Raw genomic sequence first — 21,291 nt, 5'->3', positions numbered from 1 at the left:
AAACGACTTGTTAGGTCATTGGCTAGCTAGTTAACCTGGTAACTTTAGTCTATCCAGACATCTGGGGACTCAGACAGAAGGGTAAAGCTTCTTCAGGAGATCAAGGATCATAGTAATGACAGACATCTTGCATGTCATCCTCAAACCAGACTTTTTTCTTAAAGAGACAGTGTACCATTTTCAATGGAACACTTCTCAAATAGGAAAATGGTGCTTTTACACAACGCAGAAACGGTCTCATTTTCCACATATTATTTTGTAATTGCAATGGCATGTATTTATCAACTTTTTAAAAACTTTTATAATAAACTAATGTATTTACAATGTTACATATTAGTTTCTAGGTCTCAACCTGTGCTTCAAAAGTAGCTAGAATTCATATAGGCCCAAAATAGGCTGTATCTCAATCCATTTAAAAAGGTGCAATATGCAAAAATCGCTCCATCATTTCCTGGTGGTTAAAATTTGAATAGCTCGCTTAATTTCAATTTGTGACCAAATCAAGCAATGTACAGTGTAGAGAATAATTGTACCATCTACACCGCTGTGAACTCTCTCTTCTATAACCAAAAATATTGTATTTTCAGCTGGTATACAAAACCTAAAGACAAATAAACACAAACAAACCTTCAGATCTGGTCTGGTGCTCCTACATTTTGTGTGGTGCAACGAACATGATTAAATTCAGCCCTGAATACACACACACACTATTGAATGAACACACACACACACAGAACAACTACTCACCACTCTGCAGAGCTCCTGAACGTCGTGTTGCATGAAGCTGTCTAATGTCTCCCACCTGCAGAGAAAACAACACGTTGTCAACTACTGTCAGAAGTCATCATCTTTAATAAACACATTCACAGTCAACTACTGTCACAATACCACCATGTTATAAACACATTCACAGTCAACTACTGTCACAATGTAACCATGTTATAAACACATTCACAGTCAACTACTGTCAAAATGTAACCATGTTATAAACACATTCACAGTCAACTACTGTCACAATGTAACCATGTTATAAACACATTCACAGTCAACTACTGTCACAATACCGCCATGTTATAAACACATTCACAGTCAACTACTGTCACAATGTATCCATGTTATAAACACATTCAGTCAACTACTGTCACAATGTATCCATGTGACAAACACATTCACAGTCAACTACTGTCACAATACCACCATGTTATAAACACATTCACAGTCAACTACTGTCACAATGTAACCATGTTATAAACACATTCACAGTCAACTACTGTCAAAATGTAACCATGTTATAAACACATTCACAGTCAACTACTGTCACAATGTAACCATGTTACAAACACATTCACAGTCAACTACTGTCACAATGTAACCATGTTATAAACACATTCACAGTCAACTACTGTCACAATGTAACCATGTTATAAACACATTCACAGTCAACTACTGTCACAATGTAACCATGTTATAAACACATTCAGTCAACTACTGTCACAATACCACCATGTTATAAACACATTCACAGTCAACTACTGTCACAATGTAACCATGTTATAAACACATTCACAGTCAACTACTGTCACAATGTAACCATGTGACAAACACATTCACAGTCAACTACTGTCACAATACCGCCATGTTATAAACACATTCACAGTCAACTACTGTCACAATGTAACCATGTTATAAACACATTCACAGTCAACTACTGTCACAATGTAACCATGTTATAAACACATTCACAGTCAACTACTGTCACAATACCACCATGTTATAAACAACACATTCACAGTCAACTACTGTCACAATACCACCATGTTATAAACACATTCACAGTCAACTACTGTCACAATGTAACCATGTTATAAACACATTCACAGTCAACTACTGTCACAATGTAACCATGTTTAATCACTGACCCATAACGGACCACAATGCAAAGCATCACTTAATCAGGACAAGGTGACGTATTACCAGGGTCCATCCCTGTAGTCACTACTCAGGGCAAACCGTAGCAAAACATTTAGCAACGGAAAATGAAAACAGCCGTTTCTCAGACATAAATCAGGTAGTCCCTTTTCCAGTCTCATTGATTAATCGATCGATCGATCGGTCATTTCATTTCTCCTGCAGCGTTGCTAGCTGAGGGGTCCTGCCACCTACCCAAAGGACTTGGTGAGTTTCTTGGTGCCGACGGGCTTGTCGCTGTGTTGCAGCTCATAGAAAACCCTCTGTAGAGCCAGCGGAACACTCTTAGACGAGTCGTCTCCCTCTGTAGGCATCATGTACACCGCCTGGTACAGGAGAAAGAGAGAGAGAGAGGGGGGGGGGGGGTTAGACACACTAACACTCTCCCTCTGTAGGCATCATGTATACCGCCTGGTACAGGAGAGAGGGCGAGAGGGGGGTTAAACACAAACACTCTCCCTCTGTAGGCATCATGTACACCGCCTGGTACAGGAGAGGGGGGGGGGGGGGTTTAGACACACTAACACTCTCTCTCTGTAGGCATCATGTACACCACCTGGTACAGGAGAGAGAGAGAGAGGGGGGTTAAACACAAACACTCTCCCTCTGTAGGCATCATGTACACCGCCTGGTACAGGAGAGAGAGAGGGGGGGTTAGACACACAAACACTCTCTCTCAGAAGAGTCATCTCCCTCTGTAGACATGTACACCGCCTGGTAGAGGAGAGAGTTTAGACACACAAATATACTCTCTCAAAAGAGTTGTCTCCCTGTATAGACATCCGGCGCCGACAGAGATGGCCGCCTCGCTTCGCGTTCCTAGGAAACTATGCAGTTTTTTGTTTTTTTACGTGTTATTTCTTACATTAGTACCCCAGGTCATCTTAGGTTTCATTACATACAGTCGAGAAGAACTACTGAATATAAGATCAGCATCAACTCACCATCAGTACGACCAAGAATATGTTTTTCGCGACGCGGATCCTGTGTTCTGCCTTACAAACAGGACAACGGAGTGGATCCTATGCAGCGACCCAAAAAAACGACTCCGAAAGAGAGGGAAACGAGGCGGTCTTCTGGTCCGACTCCGGAGACGGGCACAGCGCGCACCACTCCCTAGCATTCTTCTTGCCAATGTCCAGTCTCTTGACAACAAGGTTGATGAAATCCGAGCAAGGGTAGCATTCCAGAGGGACATCAGAGACTGTAACGTTCTTTGCTTCACGGAAACGTGGCTTACTGGAGAGACGCAATCCGAAGCGGTGCAGCCAACAGGTTTCTCCACGCATCGCGCAGACAGGAAAAAACATCTTTCTGGTAAAAAGAGGGGCGGGGGCGTATGCCTTATGACTAACGTGACATGGTGCGATGAAAGAAACATACAGGAACTCAAATCCTTCTGTTCACCTGATTTAGAATTCCTCACAATCAAATGTAGACCGCATTATCTACCAAGAGAATTCTCTTCGATTATAATCACAGCCGTATATATCCCCCCCCAAGCAGACACATCGATGGCTCTGAACGAACTTTATTTAACTCTCTGCAAACTGGAAACAATTTATCCGGAGGCTGCATTCATTGTAGCTGGGGATTTTAACAAGGCTAATCTGAAAACAAGACTCCCCAAATTTTACCAGCATATCGATTGCGCAACCAGGGGAGGAAAGACCTTGGACCATTGTTACTCTAACTTCCGCGACGCATATAAGGCCCTGCCCCGCCCCCCTTTCGGAAAAGCTGACCACGACTCCATTTTGTTGATCCCTGCCTACAGACAGAAACTAAAACAAGAGGCTCCCACGCTGAGGTCTGTCCAACGCTGGTCCGACCAAGCTGACTCCACACTCCAAGACTGCTTCCATCACGTGGACTGGGAGATGTTTCGTATTGCGTCAGATAACAACATTGACGAATACGCTGATTCGGTGTGCGAGTTCATTAGAACGTGCGTTGAAGATGTCGTTCCCATAGCAACGATTAAAACATTCCCTAACCAGAAACCGTGGATTGATGGCAGCATTCGTGTGAAACTGAAAGCGCGAACCACTGCTTTTAATCAGGGCAAGGTGTCTGGTAACATGACCGAATACAAACAGTGCAGCTATTCCCTCCGCAAGGCTATCAAACAAGCTAAGCGCCAGTACAGAGACAAAGTAGAATCTCAATTCAACGGCTCAGACACAAGAGGCATGTGGCAGGGTCTACAGTCAATCACGGACTACAGGAAGAAACCCAGCCCAGTCACGGACCAGGATGTCTTGCTCCCAGGCAGACTAAATAACTTTTTTGCCCGCTTTGAGGACAATACAGTGCCACTGACACGGCCTGCAACGAAAACATGCGGTCTCTCCTTCACTGCAGCCGAGGTGAGTAAGACATTTAAACGTGTTAACCCTCGCAAGGCTGCAGGCCCAGATGGCATCCCCAGCCGCGCCCTCAGAGCATGCGCAGACCAGCTGGCCGGTGTGTTTACGGACATATTCAATCAATCCCTATACCAGTCTGCTGTTCCCACATGCTTCAAGAGGGCCACCATTGTTCCTGTTCCCAAGAAAGCTAAGGTAACTGAGCTAAATGACTACCGCCCCGTAGCACTCACATCCGTCATCATGAAGTGCTTTGAGAGACTAGTCAAGGACCATATCACCTCCACCCTACCTGACACCCTAGACCCACTCCAATTTGCTTACCGCCCAAATAGGTCCACAGACGATGCAATCTCAACCACACTGCACACTGCCCTAACCCATCTGGACAAGAGGAATACCTATGTGAGAATGCTGTTCATCGACTACAGCTCGGCATTCAACACCATAGTACCCTCCAAGCTCGTCATCAAGCTCGAGACCCTGGGTCTCGACCCCGCCCTGTGCAACTGGGTACTGGACTTCCTGACGGGCCGCCCCCAGGTGGTGAGGGTAGGCAACAACATCTCCTCCCCGCTGATCCTCAACACTGGGGCCCCACAAGGTTGCGTTCTGAGCCCTCTCCTGTACTCCCTGTTCACCCACGACTGCGTGGCCACGCACGCCTCCAACTCAATCATCAAGTTTGCGGACGACACAACAGTGGTAGGCTTGATTACCAACAACGATGAGACGGCCTACAGGGAGGAGGTGAGGGCCCTCGGAGTGTGGTGTCAGGAAAACAACCTCACACTCAACGTCAACAAAACTAAGGAGATGATTGTGGACTTCAGGAAACAGCAGAGGGAACACCCCCCTATCCACATCGATGGAACAGTAGTGGAGAGGGTAGCAAGTTTTAAGTTCCTCGGCATACACATCACAGACAAACTGAATTGGTCCACTCACACAGACAGCATCGTGAAGAAGGCGCAGCAGCGCCTCTTCAACCTCAGGAGGCTGAAGAAATTCGGCTTGTCACCAAAAGCACTCACAAACTTCTACAGATGCACAATCGAGAGCATCCTGGCGGGCTGTATCACCGCCTGGTATGGCAACTGCACCGCCCTCAACCGTAAGGCTCTCCAGAGGGTAGTGAGGTCTGCACAACGCATCACCGGGGGCAAACTACCTGCCCTCCAGGACACCTACACCACCCGATGTCACAGGAAGGCCATAAAGATCATCAAGGACATCAACCACCCGAGCCACTGCCTGTTCACCCCGCTATCATCCAGAAGGCGAGGTCAGTACAGGTGCATCAAAGCTGGGACCGAGAGACTGAAAAACAGCTTTTATCTCAAGGCCATCAGACTGTTAAACAGCCACCACTAACACTGAGTGGCTGCTGCCAACACACTGACACTGACTCAACTCCAGCCACTTTAATAATGGGAATTGATGGGAAATGATGTAAATATATCACTAGCCACTTTAAACAATGCTACCTTATATAAATGTTACTTACCCTACATTATTCATCTCATACGCATACGTATATACTGTACTCTATATCATCGACGGTATCCTTATGTAATACATGTATCACTAGCCACTTTATACTATACTATGCCACTTTGTTTACATACTCATCTCATTTGTACATACTGTACCCGATACCATCTACTGTATCTTGCCTATGCTGCTCTGTACCATCACTCATTCATATATCCTTATGTACATATTCTTTATCCCCTTACACTGTGTACAAGACAGTAGTTTTGGAATTGTTAGTTAGATTACTTGTTATTACTGCATTGTCGGAACTAGAAGCACAAGCATTTCGCTACACTCGCATTAACATCTGCTAACCATGTGTATGTGACAAATAAAATTTGATTTGATTTGATTTGATATACACCGCCTGGTAGGCACAGAGGAGAGGGGTGTTAAACACACTTGAGCGTAGTATGACAGAGCGGTAGTTAGTCGTCTCCCTGTACAGACGTCATATACACCGCCTGGTAGGCACAGAGGAGAGGGGTGTTAAACACACTTGAGTGTAGTATGACAGAACAGTAGTTAGTCGTCTCCCTGTATAGACATCGTAGGCACAGAGGAGAGGGGTGTTAAACACACTTGAGCGTAGTATGACAGAGTGGTAGTTAGTTGTCTCACTGACCCTCCGCAGCTGGTTGGTGAAGAACAGGGTCTGTAGGAGGCTGTTCATATAACATGTCGCTCCCTGGTTCTTCAGACCCACGTAGCCGGTGTGTTTCTTGGAGTCCCACCTGCACACACACAGGAGAGCAAGGGGTTAATCTAACTACACACACACACACACACACACACAGGAGAGCAAGGGGTTAACCCAACTACACACACAGGAGAGCAAGGGGTTAACCCAACTACACACACAGGAGAGCAAGGGGTTAACCCAACTACACACACAGGACAGCAAGGGGTTAACCCAACTACACAAACAGGAGAGCAAGGGGTTAACCCAACTACACACACAGGACAGCAAGGGGTTAACCCAACTACACACACACACACACACACACAGGAGAGCAAGGGGTTAATCCAACTACACACACACACACACACACACACACACACACACACACACGAGAGCAAGGGGTTAATCTAACTACACACACACACACACACACAGGACAGCAAGGGGTTAACCCAACTACACACACACACACACGATATCAATGGGTTAACCAGGGGTGGGTAACTACAGGAAGAGGGTTGGACAGCCCTGCTCTAAACCAGGGGTGGGTAACTACAGGAAGAGGGTTGGACAGCCCTGCTCTAAACCAGATGTGGGTAACTCCAGGAAGAGGGTTGGACAGCCCTGCTCTAAACCAGGGGTGGGTAACTACAGGAAGAGGGTTGTACAGCCCTGCTCTAAACCAGATGTGGGTAACTACAGGAAGAGGGTTGTACAGCCCTGCTCTAAACCAGGGGTGGGTAACTACAGGAAGAGGGTTGTACAGCCCTGCTCTAAACCAGGGGTGGTCAACTCCAGGAAGAGGGTTGGACAGCCCTGCTCTAAACCAGGGTTGGGTAACTCCAGGAAGAGGGTTGTACAGCCCTGCTCTAAACCAGGGGTGGGTAACTCCAGGAAGAGGGTTGGACAGCCCTGCTCTAAACCAGATGTGGGTAACTCCAGGAAGAGGGTTGTACAGCCCTGCTCTAAACCAGGGGTGGGTAACTCCAGGAAGAGGGTTGGACAGCCCTGCTCTAAACCAGGGTTGGGTAACTCCAGGAAGAGGGTTGGACAGCCCTGCTCTAAACCAGGGGTGGGTAACTCCAGGAAGAGGGTTGGACAGCCCTGCTCTATAACAGGGGTGGTCAACTCCAGGAAGAGGGTTGGACAGCCCTGCTCTAAACCAGGGGTGGTCAACTCCAGGAAGAGGGTTGGACAGCCCTGCTCTAAACCAGATGTGGGTAACTACAGGAAGAGGGTTGTACAGCCCTGCTCTAAACCAGGGGTGGGTAACTCCAGGAAGAGGGTTGGACAGCCCTGCTCTAAACCAGGGTTGGGTAACTCCAGGAAGAGGGTTGGACAGCCCTGCTCTAAACCAGATGTGGGTAACTCCAGGAAGAGGGTTGTACAGCCCTGCTCTAAACCAGGGGTGGTCAACTCCAGGAAGAGGGTTGGACAGCCCTGCTCTAAACCAGATGTGGGTAACTCCAGGAAGAGGGTTGGACAGCCCTGCTCTAAACCAGATGTGGGTAACTCCAGGAAGAGGGTTGTACAGCCCTGCTCTAAACCAGATGTGGGTAACTCCAGGAAGAGGGTTGGACAGCCCTGCTCTAAACCAGGGGTGGGTAACTCCAGACCCTTGAGGACCTGATTGGTGTCACACTTTTCTCCATCCCCAACAAACACAGCTGATTAATCAAATTTAATTCTAATCTGAAGATCATGATCAGGTGATTATCGGAGTCAGGTGTGTAAGCTGGGGCAAGATTGACATCAATCACGCCCCAGCGGACTGGAATTGCCCCGCCCCCCGGGTTAACCCAACTACACTGGGACACAGGGGAGAGCTAGAGGGAAGGAGAGAGAGCTAGAGGGAAGGAGAGAGAGAAAGAGAACAGGTGAGATAGAAGAGGGAAGGAGAGAAGTAAGGAATCAAGACTCACGCCACTCCGTGAGGAGCGTCTGCCTGCACGTAGACTTCAAAGGAGACTTGATCATCCTCCACAAAGCCTCTCTCTGGATCAGTCACATCCTGAAAACACACCGGAGAACAATTATGTTGGCTGTGTCTGTACGTGTATATACACACACCAGTGTATACCGGTGTGTGTGTGTGTATCCCGGTGTGTGTGTGTGTGTGTGTGTGTGGTACTCACGCTCCAGGACATGAAGTTAGAGAAGCCCCAGTCGTTCTCCTTGTGGAAGAAGAGGTGGCTGATTCTGCGGCTGAACGACTTCTCATCGTCCTTATAGTTGATGATCTTCAGCATGGCCTGAGCGTGGCACGACCAGGACCTAGCAGGGGGACACATTTACACGTTACACCAGGAAACTACTTCAGCATGGCCTGAGCATGGCACGACCAGGACCTAGCAGGGGGACACATTTACACGTTACACCAGGAAACTACTTCAGCATGGCCTGAGCATGGCACGACCAGGACCTAGCAGGGGGACACATTTACACGTTACACCAGGAAACTACTTCAGCATGGCCTGTGCATGGCACGACCAGGACCTAGCAGGGGGACACATTTACACGTTACACCAGGAAACTACTTCAGCATGGCCTGTGCATGGCACGACCAGGACCTAGCAGGGGGACACATTTACACGTTACACCAGGAAACTACTTCAGCATGGCCTGTGCATGGCACGACCAGGACCTAGCAGGGGGACACATTTACACGTTACACCAGGAAACTACTTCAGCATGGCCTGTGCATGGCACGACCAGGACCTAGCAGGGGGACACATTTACACGTTACACCAGGAAACTACTTCAGCATGGCCTGTGCATGGCACGACCAGGACCTAGCAGGGGGACACATTTACACGTCACACCAGGGGGACACATTTAAATGTTACACGACACACATGAGCTAAGGCAGTGTTTCCACTTAAAAAAGTCAAAATAAAAAGTCTGATGGGGAAGTGTGTGTGTGTGTGTGTGTGTCTGTGTGTGTGTCTGTCTGTGTGTCTGTGTGTGTGTGTGTGTGTCTGTGTGTGCGTGTGTGTGTGTGTGTGTAGCGGAGGTGAGTTGAACTCGTGCTCTCGTGATGAGTTCACGTCACCCTGCCTACAACTTCAAAAACAGCGCCACCCTCGACCCAAGATGAAATGTCCTGTCCTAATGAAGGGTTAAGTTGGTTCCCCCAGCGTGAGGCCGGGGTTCAGATCCCAACCATGACCTCTGTCTGTATCATGTGACGTCCATGGAGGCACCGGGATACAGATACCATGAGGTCGTCGCTAGAAACAGGACCGGAGACAAACGAAGCAATGCGGTGTGTGTGTGTGTGTGTGTCTATCAGGGTCTCTGCCTGCATGCTGTGTGTGTGTGTGTGTGTCTATCAGGGTCTCTGCCTGCATGCTGTGTGTGTGTGTGTGTGTGTGTATCAGGATCTCTGCCTGCATGCTGTGTGTGTGTGTGTGTGTGTGTGTGTGTATCAGGATCTCTGCCTGCATGCTGTGTGTGTGTGTGTGTGTGTGTGTGTGTGTGTGTGTGTGTGTGTGTGTGTGTGTGTGTGTCGATCAAGGTCTCTACCTGCATGCTGTGTGCATGCCCGTGCACTAAGGGCCTAATGATTAAGGCGTTGGTCCCCTGAGTGTGTGTGTGTGTGTGTGTGTGTGTGTGCGCATCACGTGACTTACGTGGAGTCGGAGTCTGCGTTGCACTGCAGGAAGAAGCCAACACTCTTCTGGTGCGGCCGGTCTGGGTAGAAGCGAGGCATCACCATGATCTTCCAGGGCAGGTTCCTGACGAAGCAGGACGGGCTGAGAACAGACTCACTCAGCCGGCTGAACCTCTCCACCACAAAACGACATGTCGCCTCCGAACGCCAGCTGGTATCTACATACACGGGAGAGGAGGGGCAGGGTGGGTCCATCAGGGTGGGTCCATCAGTGAGTGAATGAGTGAGTGAGTCCATCAGTGAGTGTGTGTGTGTCCATCAGTGTGTGTGTGTGTGTGTGTGCAGGTGAGTCCTCCTCACCATCCTCCATGTCCTCCTCTGTGTTGTGTCCGTCTGCCATGGCAACGTTCCCGTTAATCACCGGGTTGGCTGGGATTCTCGGGGGATCGTCTGTGTCCCCAGCTGCACGCACGCGCACACACACACACACACACACCGAGAGAGGAAGACGTTAGATAAACAGAGATATCAGGGCAGGAAGACAACAGCATGGTGATTTCTTGTTAGTATCACGGACAACCATCACATTATGTTGTCATTCAGCGTCACGTGTTTTCCAAGCTACATCACATTGTGTTGTCATTCAGAGTCACGTATTTTCCAAGCTACATCACATTGTGTTGTCATTTGGGTCACGTGTTTTCCAAGCTACATCACATTGTGTTGTCATTCAGCGTCACGTGTTTTCCAAGCTACATCACATTGTGTTGTCATTCAGCGTCACGTGTTTTCCAAGCTACATCACATTATGTTGTCATTCAGCGTCACGTGTTTTCCAAGCTACATCACATTGTGTTGTCATTCAGCGTCACGTGTTTTCCAAGCTACATCACATTGTGTTGTCATTCAGCGTCACGTGTTTTCCAAGCTACATCACATTGTGTTGTCATTCAGCGTCACGTGTTTTCCAAGCTACATCACATTGTGTTGTCATTCAGCGTCACGTGTTTTCCAAGCTACATCACATTGTGTTGTCATTCAGCGTCACGTGTTTTCCAAGCTACATCACATTGTGTTGTCATTCAGCGTCACGTGTTTTCCAAGCTACATCACATTGTGTTGTCATTCAGCGTCACGTGTTTTCCAAGCTACATCACATTGTGTTGTCATTCAGCGTCACGTGTTTTCCAAGCTACATCACATTGTGTTGTCATTCAGAGTCACGTATTTTCCAAGCTACATCACATTGTGTTGTCATTCAGAGTCACGTATTTTCCAAGCTACATCACATTGTGTTGTCATTCAGAGTCACGTGTCTTCCAAGCTACATCACATTGTCCTTTTTAAAAACCTGCTGTACGTAACAAACACATTCAGTCTGGTTCGTGTTTTCATTTTCTGCCAAGGAAAAAAACATTGCGATAGCGGCATCGTCCCAGGCCTAACAGAAATATGTTGTTTCTCACTGGTATGATGATGATATGAAGGGGAAGATACACACAGTCCCCTGGCTAGGAATGATCCCCTTCAAATAGGAGGCTCGACGTCTACCAGCATGTTATTTCAGCATGATGCCCAACAGAGACACAATACAAAACACCCAGAACAAGAACATGTGCAGAGAAACACTTTGGTTCCTGAAACATCAGAGTCTTCTGAATTATAGTTATGATGACTGGGTCAGTTTAAAACACTGATCTGAATTATAGTTATGATGACTGGGTCAGTTTAAAACACTGATCTGAATTATAGTTATGATGACTGGGTCAGTTTAAAACACTGATCTGAATTATAGTTATGATGACTGGGTCAGTTTAAAACACTGATCTGTAAGGTGGTTATGATGACTGGGTCAGTTTAAAACACTGATCTGTAAGGTGGTTATGATGACTGGGTCAGTTTAAAACACTGATCTGTAAGGTGGTTATGATGACTGGGTCAGTTTAAAACACTGATCTGTATTATAATTATGATGACTGGGTCAGTTTAAAACACTGATCTGTAAGGTGGTTATGATGACTGGGTCAGTTTAAAACACTGATCTGTAAGGTGGTTATGATGACTGGGTCAGTTTAAAACACTGATCTGTAAGGTGGTTATGATGACTGGGTCAGTTTAAAACACTGATCTGTATTATAATTATGATGACTGGGTCAGTTTAAAACACTGATCTGTAAGGTGGTTATGATGACTGGGTCAGTTTAAAACACTGATCTGTAAGGTGGTTATGATGACTGGGTCAGTTTAAAACACTGATCTGTAAGGTGGTTATGATGACTGGGTCAGTTTAAAACACTGATCTGTATTATAATTATGATGACTGGGTCAGTTTAAAACACTGATCTGTAAGGTGGTTATGATGACTGGGTCAGTTTAAAACAATAATCTGTAAGGTGGTTATGATGACTGGGTCAGTTTAACACAGTGATCTGTATTATAGTTATGATGACTGGGTCAGTTTAAAACAATAATCTGTAAGGTGGTTATGATGACTGGGTCAGTTTAAAACACTGATCTGTAAGGTGGTTATGATGACTGGGTCAGTTTAAAACACTGATCTGTAAGGTGGTTATGATGACTGGGTCAGTTTAAAACACTGATCTGTAAGGTGGTTATGATGACTGGGTCAGTTTAAAACACTGATCTGTATTATAATTATGATGACTGGGTCAGTTTAAAACACTGATCTGTAAGGTGGTTATGATGACTGGGTCAGTTTAAAACAATAATCTGTAAGGTGGTTATGATGACTGGGTCAGTTTAAAACACTGATCTGTAAGGTGGTTATGATGACTGGGTCAGTTTAAAACACTGATCTGTAAGGTGGTTATGATGACTGGGTCAGTTTAAAACAATAATCTGTAAGGTGGTTATGATGACTGGGTCAGTTTAAAACACTGATCTGTATTATAATTATGATGACTGGGTCAGTTTAAAACACTGATCTGTAAGGTGGTTATGATGACTGGGTCAGTTTAAAACACTGATCTGTAAGGTGGTTATGATGACTGGGTCAGTTTAAAACACTGATCTGTAAGGTGGTTATGATGACTGGGTCAGTTTAAAACACTGATCTGTATTATAATTATGATGACTGGGTCAGTTTAAAACACTGATCTGTATTATAATTATGATGACTGGGTCAGTTTAAAACACTGATCTGTAAGGTGGTTATGATGACTGGGTCAGTTTAAAACACTGATCTGTATTATAATTATGATGACTGGGTCAGTTTAAAACACTGATCTGTATTATAATTATGATGACTGGGTCAGTTTAAAACACTGATCTGTATTATAATTATGATGACTGGGTCAGTTTAAAACACTGATCTGTATTATAATTATGATGACTGGGTCAGTTTAAAACACTGATCTGTAAGGTGGTTATGATGACTGGGTCAGTTTAAAACAATAATCTGTAAGGTGGTTATGATGACTGGGTCAGTTTAACACAGTGATCTGTATTATAGTTATGATGACTGGGTCAGTTTAAAACAATAATCTGTAAGGTGGTTATGATGACTGGGTCAGTTTAAAACACTGATCTGTAAGGTGGTTATGATGACTGGGTCAGTTTAAAACAATAATCTGTAAGGTGGTTATGATGACTGGGTCAGTTTAAAACACTGATCTGTAAGGTGGTTATGATGACTGGGTCAGTTTAAAACACTGATCTGTAAGGTGGTTATGATGACTGGGTCAGTTTAAAACAATAATCTGTAAGGTGGTTATGATGACTGGGTCAGTTTAAAACACTGATCTGTATTATAGTTATGATGACTGGGTCAGTTTAAAACACTGATCTGTAAGGTGGTTATGATGACTGGGTCAGTTTAAAACACTGATCTGTGTTATAGTTATGATGACTGGGTCAGTTTAAAACACTGATCTGTATTATAATTATGATGACTGGGTCAGTTTAAAACACTGATCTGTAAGGTGGTTATGATGACTGGGTCAGGTTAAAACACTGATCTGTGTTTAATCTTTAGAACAGAAGTTCATTTCCCTGCAATCTAAACATGCTGTTCGCATCCCAAATAGCACCCTATTCCCTACATAAGGCTTTGGTCTAAAGTAGTGCACTATGGGCCCTATTCCCTACATAGGGCTTTGGTCTAAAGTCGTGCACTATGGCACCCTATTCCCTATATAGTGCACTACTTTTAACCAGGGCCCGATTTAGGATGCGGACACAGTCTGGTCATCTTTAACCATCAGGAAGAACACTGTAGTGCCGAGGCAGTGTCGCAGCAGCAGTGTGTGTGTCTGTGTGTCGACTACAGCAGTCTGGTAATTAGTAACAATGAAGGATTAAGCTGTGAGCTCCTCTGACACACACAAGCCTGTGTAGCTGCTTTAGGAAGGGGACAGGAGGAACTCAGGCAGGTAATTACCCAGACAAAGAGCCCGGGACTAGTCTCATCAATCACAACTAAGATGTCTACTGAAGAACAACACAGGAAGTCTGTATCTCAAACGGCACCCTATTCCCTATATAGTGCACTACTTTAGACCAGGGCCCCTAGGGAAGGTGTAGAGAATAGGGTACCATTTGAGAGTCAGACTAAGAGTGTGAGAGTCAGTAAAGTATACCTCGTCTCTGTCAGCTTGTCAGTTTGAATGACAGAAAAGCATCTCATATATATATATTAGTGTGTCCTTACCTACCCTAGCAGTATGAGTGTCATCTCTTCTGTATCCGTGAGAGAGAGAGTCTGGTTGCATGTACTGAGTGTGTGTGTGTACATGGAGCCCCAGTGAGCCACGCTCACGAGACTGGCCTCATTTTTCCAAGTGGATTACAGGCAGCTAACGACATGTGTCACTCAGCCTGCGTCCCTGACGACTCCCTATTCCAGGGATCCTCAACTAGATTCAGCCGCGAGCCGAGTGGCTGTTCGGGGGGCCGGGCTCCCGAGTGGCTGTTCGGGGGGCCGGGCTCCCGAGTGGCTGTTCGGGGGGCCGGGCTCCCGAGTGGCTGTTCGGGGGGCCGGGCTCCCGAGTGGCTGTTCAGGGGGACAGGCTTTCAAGTGGCTGTTCAGGGGGTCGGGCTCCCGAGTGGGCTCCCAGGTGGCGCAGCGGCCTAAAGCACTGCATCTCAGTGCTAGAGGCGTCACTACAGACCCTGGTTCAATCCTGGGCTGGATAACAACCGGCCGTGATTGGAAGTCCCATAGGGTGGTGCACCATTTGCCCAGCGTCGTCCGGGTTACGGGAGGGTTTGGCCGGGGGAGGCAGTAAATTAAGAATTTGTTCTTAACTGACTTGCCTAGTTAAATACAAGTTTAAATAAAATAAAAATATACTTACAAATCATTTGGAGATTGTGCTTCTTGCAGTCAATTTGCAAACAGATATATTGTTTGACTAAAACAACCATTTTAATAGCCTCTAGCACTGAGATGCAGTGTCTTAGACCGCTGAACCAGGTACTGTAGTGATATAGCCTCTAGCACTGAGATGCAGTGTCTTAGACCACTGAACCAGGTACTGTAGTGATATAGCCTCTAGCACTGAGATGCAGTGTCAGACCACTGAACCAGGTACTGTAGTGATATAGCCTCTAGCACTGAGATGCAGTGTCAGACCACTGAACCAGGTACTGTAGTGATATAGCCTCTAGCACTGAGATGCAGTGTCTTAGACCACTGAACCAGGTACTGTAGTGATATAGCCTCTAGCACTGAGATGCAGTGTCAGACCACTGAACCAGGTACTGTAGTGATATAGCCTCTAGCACTGAGATGCAGTGTCAGACCACTGAACCAGGTACTGTAGTGATATAGCCTCTAGCACTGAGATGCAGTGTCAGACCACTGAACCAGGTACTGTAGTGATATAGCCTCTAGCACTGAGATGCAGTGTCTTAGACCGCTGAACCAGGTACTGTAGTGATATAGCCTCTAGCACTGAGATGCAGTGTCATAGACCACTGAACCAGGTACTGTAGTGATATAGCCTCTAGCATTAGAGATGCAGTGTCATAGACCGCTGAACCAGGTACTGTAGTGATATAGCCTCTAGCACTGAGATGCAGTGTCAGACCACTGAACCAGGTACTGTAGTGATATAGCCTCTAGCACTGAGATGCAGTGTCAGACCACTGAACCAGGTACTGTAGTGATATAGCCTCTAGCACTGAGATGCAGTGTCAGACCACTGAACCAGGTACTGTAGTGATATAGCCTCTAGCACTGAGATGCAGTGATATAGAGCGCTGAACCAGGTACTGTAGTGATATAGCCTCTAGCACTGAGATGCAGTGATATAGACCGCTGAACCAGGTACTGTAGTGATATAGCCTCTAGCACTGAGATGCAGTGATATAGACCGCTGAACCAGGTACTGTAGTGATATAGCCTCTAGCACTGAGATGCAGTGTCTTAGACCGCTGAACCAGGTACTGTAGTGATATAGCCTCTAGCACTGAGATGCAGTGTCAGACCACTGAACCAGGTACTGTAGTGATATAGCCTCTAGCACTGAGATGCAGTGTCAGACCACTGAACCAGGTACTGTAGTGATATAGCCTCTAGCACTGAGATGCAGTGCCAGACCACTGAACCAGGTACTGTAGTGATATAGCCTCTAGCACTGAGATGCAGTGTCAGACCACTGAACCAGGTACTGTAGTGATATAGCCTCTAGCACTGAGATGCAGTGTCTTAGACCACTGAACCAGGTACTGTAGTGATATAGCCTCTAGCACTGAGATGCAGTGATATAGACCGCTGAACCAGGTACTGTAGTGATATAGCCTCTAGCACTGAGATGCAGTGATATAGACCGCTGAACCAGGTACTGTAGTGATATAGCCTCTAGCACTGAGATGCAGTGATATAGACCGCTGAACCAGGTACTGTAGTGATATAGCCTCTAGCACTGAGATGCAGTGTCAGACCACTGAACCAGGTACTGTAGTGATATAGCCTCTAGCACTGAGATGCAGTGTCAGACCACTGAACCAGGTACTGTAGTGATATAGCCTCTAGCACTGAGATGCAGTGTCAGACCACTGAACCAGGTACTGTAGTGATATAGCCTCTAGCACCGAGATGCAGTGTCTTAGACCGCTGAACCAGGTACTGTAGTGATATAGCCTCTAGCACTGAGATGCAGTGTCTTAGACCGCTGAACCAGGTACTGTAGTGATATAGCCTCTAGCACTGAGATGCAGTGTCTTAGACCGCTGAACCAGGTACTGTAGTGATATAGCCTCTAGCACTGAGATGCAGTGTCAGACCACTGAACCAGGTACTGTAGTGATATAGCCTCTAGCACTGAGATGCAGTGTCAGACCACTGAACCAGGTACTGTAGTGATATAGCCTCTAGCACTGAGATGCAGTGTCAGACCACTGAACCAGGTACTGTAGTGATATAGCCTCTAGCACTGAGATGCAGTGTCAGACCACTGAACCAGGTACTGTAGTGATATAGCCTCTAGCACTGCGATGCAGTGTCTTAGACCGCTGAACCAGGTACTGTAGTGATATAGCCTCTAGCACTGAGATGCAGTGTCAGACCACTGAACCAGGTACTGTAGTGATATAGCCTCTAGCACTGAGATGCAGTGTCAGACCACTGAACCAGGTACTGTAGTGATATAGCCTCTAGCACTGAGATGCAGTGTCTTAGACCACTGAACCAGGTACTGTAGTGATATAGCCTCTAGCACTGAGATGCAGTGTCAGACCACTGAACCAGGTACTGTAGTGATATAGCCTCTAGCACTGAGATGCAGTGATATAGAGCGCTGAACCAGGTACTGTAGTGATATAGCCTCTAGCACTGAGATGCAGTGATATAGACCGCTGAACCAGGTACTGTAGTGATATAGCCTCTAGCACTGAGATGCAGTGTCTTAGACCGCTGAACCAGGTACTGTAGTGATATAGCCTCTAGCACTGAGATGCAGTGATATAGACCACTGAACCAGGTAATGTAGTGATATAGCCTCTAGCACTGCGATGCAGTGTCTTAGACCACTGAACCAGGTACTGTAGTGATATAGCCTCTAGCACTGAGATGCAGTGTCTTAGACCGCTGAACCAGGTACTGTAGTGATATAGCCTCTAGCACTGAGATGCAGTGATATAGCCTCTAGCACTGAGATGCAGTGATATAGACCGCTGAACCAGGTACTGTAGTGATATAGCCTCTAGCACTGAGATGCAGTGATATAGACCGCTGAACCAGGTACTGTAGTGATATAGCCTCTAAGCACTGAGATGCAGAGTCTTAGACCACTGAACCAGGTACTGTAGTGATATAGCCTCTAAGCACTGAGATGCAGTGTCTTAGACCACTGAACCAGGTACTGTAGTGATATAGCCTCTAGCACTGAGATGCAGTGTCTTAGACCGCTGAACCAGGTACTGCAGTGATATAGCCTCTAGCACTGAGATGCAGTGTCTTAGACCACTGAACCAGGTACTGTAGTGATATAGCCTCTAGCACTGAGATGCAGTGTCATAGACCACTGAACCAGGTACTGTAGTGATATATCTCAGTGCTAGATGCTATGTCTTAGACCGCTGAACCACTCAGGAGCTCATCATTACCAGATCTTCTCATATGTCATCTTTTAACTAGCTATTATCATATTGATTAATTTTATGTCACAAAAAAAAAAACTTGCATAAACACTGAATATAATGTAGGCCTACTTGTTAGGGTAACTTGGGGTAAATCTCCACCCGGGGTAACAAGCCCCCTGCCTGTACTTCTCACAGAAACCACTTCGTTATTATCCCCCCCAAAACATTTTCCCTGGTTTCCACTACTCTTTCTGATCAAAAAATATAATCTGACTCACAATTTTTTTAAGTCATTCCAAAAGAAATGAAATTGGAAGTATAGAGAGACGTTGTACCCCAAGCCACCCTACAATTGTCAGACGTTACATTTCACCCCACTCTCCCCTAGGCACATGTCAGTGCTTCTGCTAAACATCCTGGGTTTAAAACGGAGACGTTCGCGCATATTTAGGAGATGAGAAATAAATACAAGTAGGACTGGAAAGCTGGGATTTCTCTCTTTTCCAACAAAAAGCCTTTAAAATGTCTGTTTCTGAGATTGAAGAATTATTGTGCATTAACTTCTTGTCAGACTGCATGTTTCCCTCCCTGTGGCGCTGAGAACAGGGATGAGCCACGACAGGAATATGTATCTAGCATAGAACAACAAGCCGACAAGGTAAATAGATTAAAAAATATTCTACTATGGGGTTGTTAGATTTTCTTATTATTTACTTGTTTTGTTTGCAGAGGAAAAGTACATGCAGAATGATATCGCATCTACAAAAAATGCGCCTCAGCAGAAATATTTGTTCGATATTTGTTGTTGTTGTTGTTGTTGTGTGGCGGTAATGATTTTGCCGTGGCGCAGCACCACAGCAAAAGGAGCAATACGTTTGACCAGGTCACATGGGGTAGACCCAAAGGCAGCACTATACAGGGAATGGGACAATAGGGTAGACCCAAAGGCAGCACTATGCAGGGAATGGGCCAATAGGGTAGACCCAAAGGCAGCACTATACAGGGAATGGGACAATAGGGTAGACCCAAAGGCAGCACTATACAGGGAATGGGACAATAGGGTAGACCCAAAGGCAGCACTATACAGGGAATGGGACAATAGGGTAGACCCAAAGGCAGCACTATGCAGGGAATGGGCCAATAGGGTAGACCCAAAGGCAGCACTATACAGGGAATGGGACAATAGGGTAGACCCAAAGGCAGCACTATACAGGGAATGGGACAATGACCAGGTCACATGGGGTAGACCCAAAGGCAGCACTATACAGGGAATGGGCCAATAGGGTAGACCCAAAGGCAGCACTATACAGGGAATGGGACAATAGGGTAGACCCAAAGGCAGCACTATACAGGGAATGGGACAATGACCAGGTCACATGGGGTAGACCCAAAGGCAGCACTATACAGGGAATGGGACAATAGGGTAGACCCAAAGGCAGCACTATGCAGGGAATGGGCCAATAGGGTAGACCCAAAGGCAGCACTATACAGGGAATGGGACAATAGGGTAGACCCAAAGGCAGCACTATACAGGGAATGGGACAATAGGGTAGACCCAAAGGCAGCACTATACAGGGAATGGGACAATAGGGTAGACCCAAAGGCAGCACTATACAGGGAATGGGACAATGACCAGGTCACATGGGGTAGACCCAAAGGCAGCACTATACAGGGAATGGGCCAATAGGGTAGACCCAAAGGCAGCACTATACAGGGAATGGGACAATAGGGTAGACCCAAAGGCAGCACTATACAGGGAATGGGACAATGACCAGGTCACATGGGGTAGACCCAAAGGCAGCACTATACAGGGAATGGGCCAATAGGGTAGACCCAAAGGCAGCACTATGCAGGGAATGGGCCAATAGGGTAGACCCAAAGGCAGCACTATGCAGGGAATGGGCCAATAAGGTAGACCCATAGGCAGAACTATGCAGGGAATGGGACAATAGGTTTGACCAGGTCACATGGGGTAGACCCAAAGGCAGCACAATGCAGGGAATGGGCCAATAGGGTAGACCCAAAGGCAGCACTATGCAGGGAATGGGACAATAGGTTTGACCAGGTCACATGGGGTAGACCCAAAGGCAGCACAATGCAGGGAATGGGACAATAGGTTTTGCTATGAAAAGTTAAGCATTAGATCACATATTTTGGTATTGCCTCCATGTAGCTTGTTTGTGGCCACAGGTTGAAGGCTGAAAAATATCAACATTAATCTAAACATTAACCCGATAAATAGCGCTGTTGGGCGAGTCGGAAAACCAGAAATCAACTACCTGGAAATCACAAGAGGGCTGTTGACAGAGATAGGTGGGATCGGGCATTAAATGTACTTTTTGGACCACCAGCCACCGTAGCAGGTAGATAAAAAAAATATATGTGATTCCTTTAATTGCTTTATTTTTTTAAAACCCAGCAGAAATAAGTTGAAAACAGCCACCGTAGCAGGTAGATAAAAAAATAAAAAATAAAAATATGTGATTAATTTAATTGCTTAATAAAAAAAGAAGCAGAAATACGTTAAACAGCTACTGCATTATTTATTAAGCTATAAATGTGATAAAACGTCACTATTT

The 21,291-nt window shown here is 46.1% G+C and overlaps 1 protein-coding gene across 2 annotated transcripts in view; it reads right to left on the bottom strand.

Moving 5' to 3' along the window:
* The window catches only part of LOC139421720 (ubiquitin carboxyl-terminal hydrolase 7), a 73,541-nt gene that overhangs the window by 46,663 nt on the left and 5,587 nt on the right, over nucleotides 1-21,291 (bottom strand). For both annotated transcript variants that reach the window (XM_071172834.1, XM_071172835.1), the window contains exons 2-8: nucleotides 10,529-10,630; nucleotides 10,188-10,386; nucleotides 8,691-8,829; nucleotides 8,478-8,566; nucleotides 6,499-6,607; nucleotides 2,164-2,294; nucleotides 748-802 (exon numbers count right to left, since the gene is read on the bottom strand). In XM_071172834.1, coding sequence (XP_071028935.1) covers nucleotides 748-802; nucleotides 2,164-2,294; nucleotides 6,499-6,607; nucleotides 8,478-8,566; nucleotides 8,691-8,829; nucleotides 10,188-10,386; nucleotides 10,529-10,630 — 824 coding nt within the window. The remainder of the gene's footprint in view (nucleotides 1-747; nucleotides 803-2,163; nucleotides 2,295-6,498; nucleotides 6,608-8,477; nucleotides 8,567-8,690; nucleotides 8,830-10,187; nucleotides 10,387-10,528; nucleotides 10,631-21,291) is intronic.

Source organism: Oncorhynchus clarkii, chromosome 12 (genome assembly GCF_045791955.1).
Source record: "Oncorhynchus clarkii lewisi isolate Uvic-CL-2024 chromosome 12, UVic_Ocla_1.0, whole genome shotgun sequence".
Classification (NCBI taxonomy): domain Eukaryota; kingdom Metazoa; phylum Chordata; class Actinopteri; order Salmoniformes; family Salmonidae; genus Oncorhynchus; species Oncorhynchus clarkii.
Note: the sequence above shows the minus strand (reverse complement) of the source record. Positions and strands in the feature narration are given on the sequence as shown.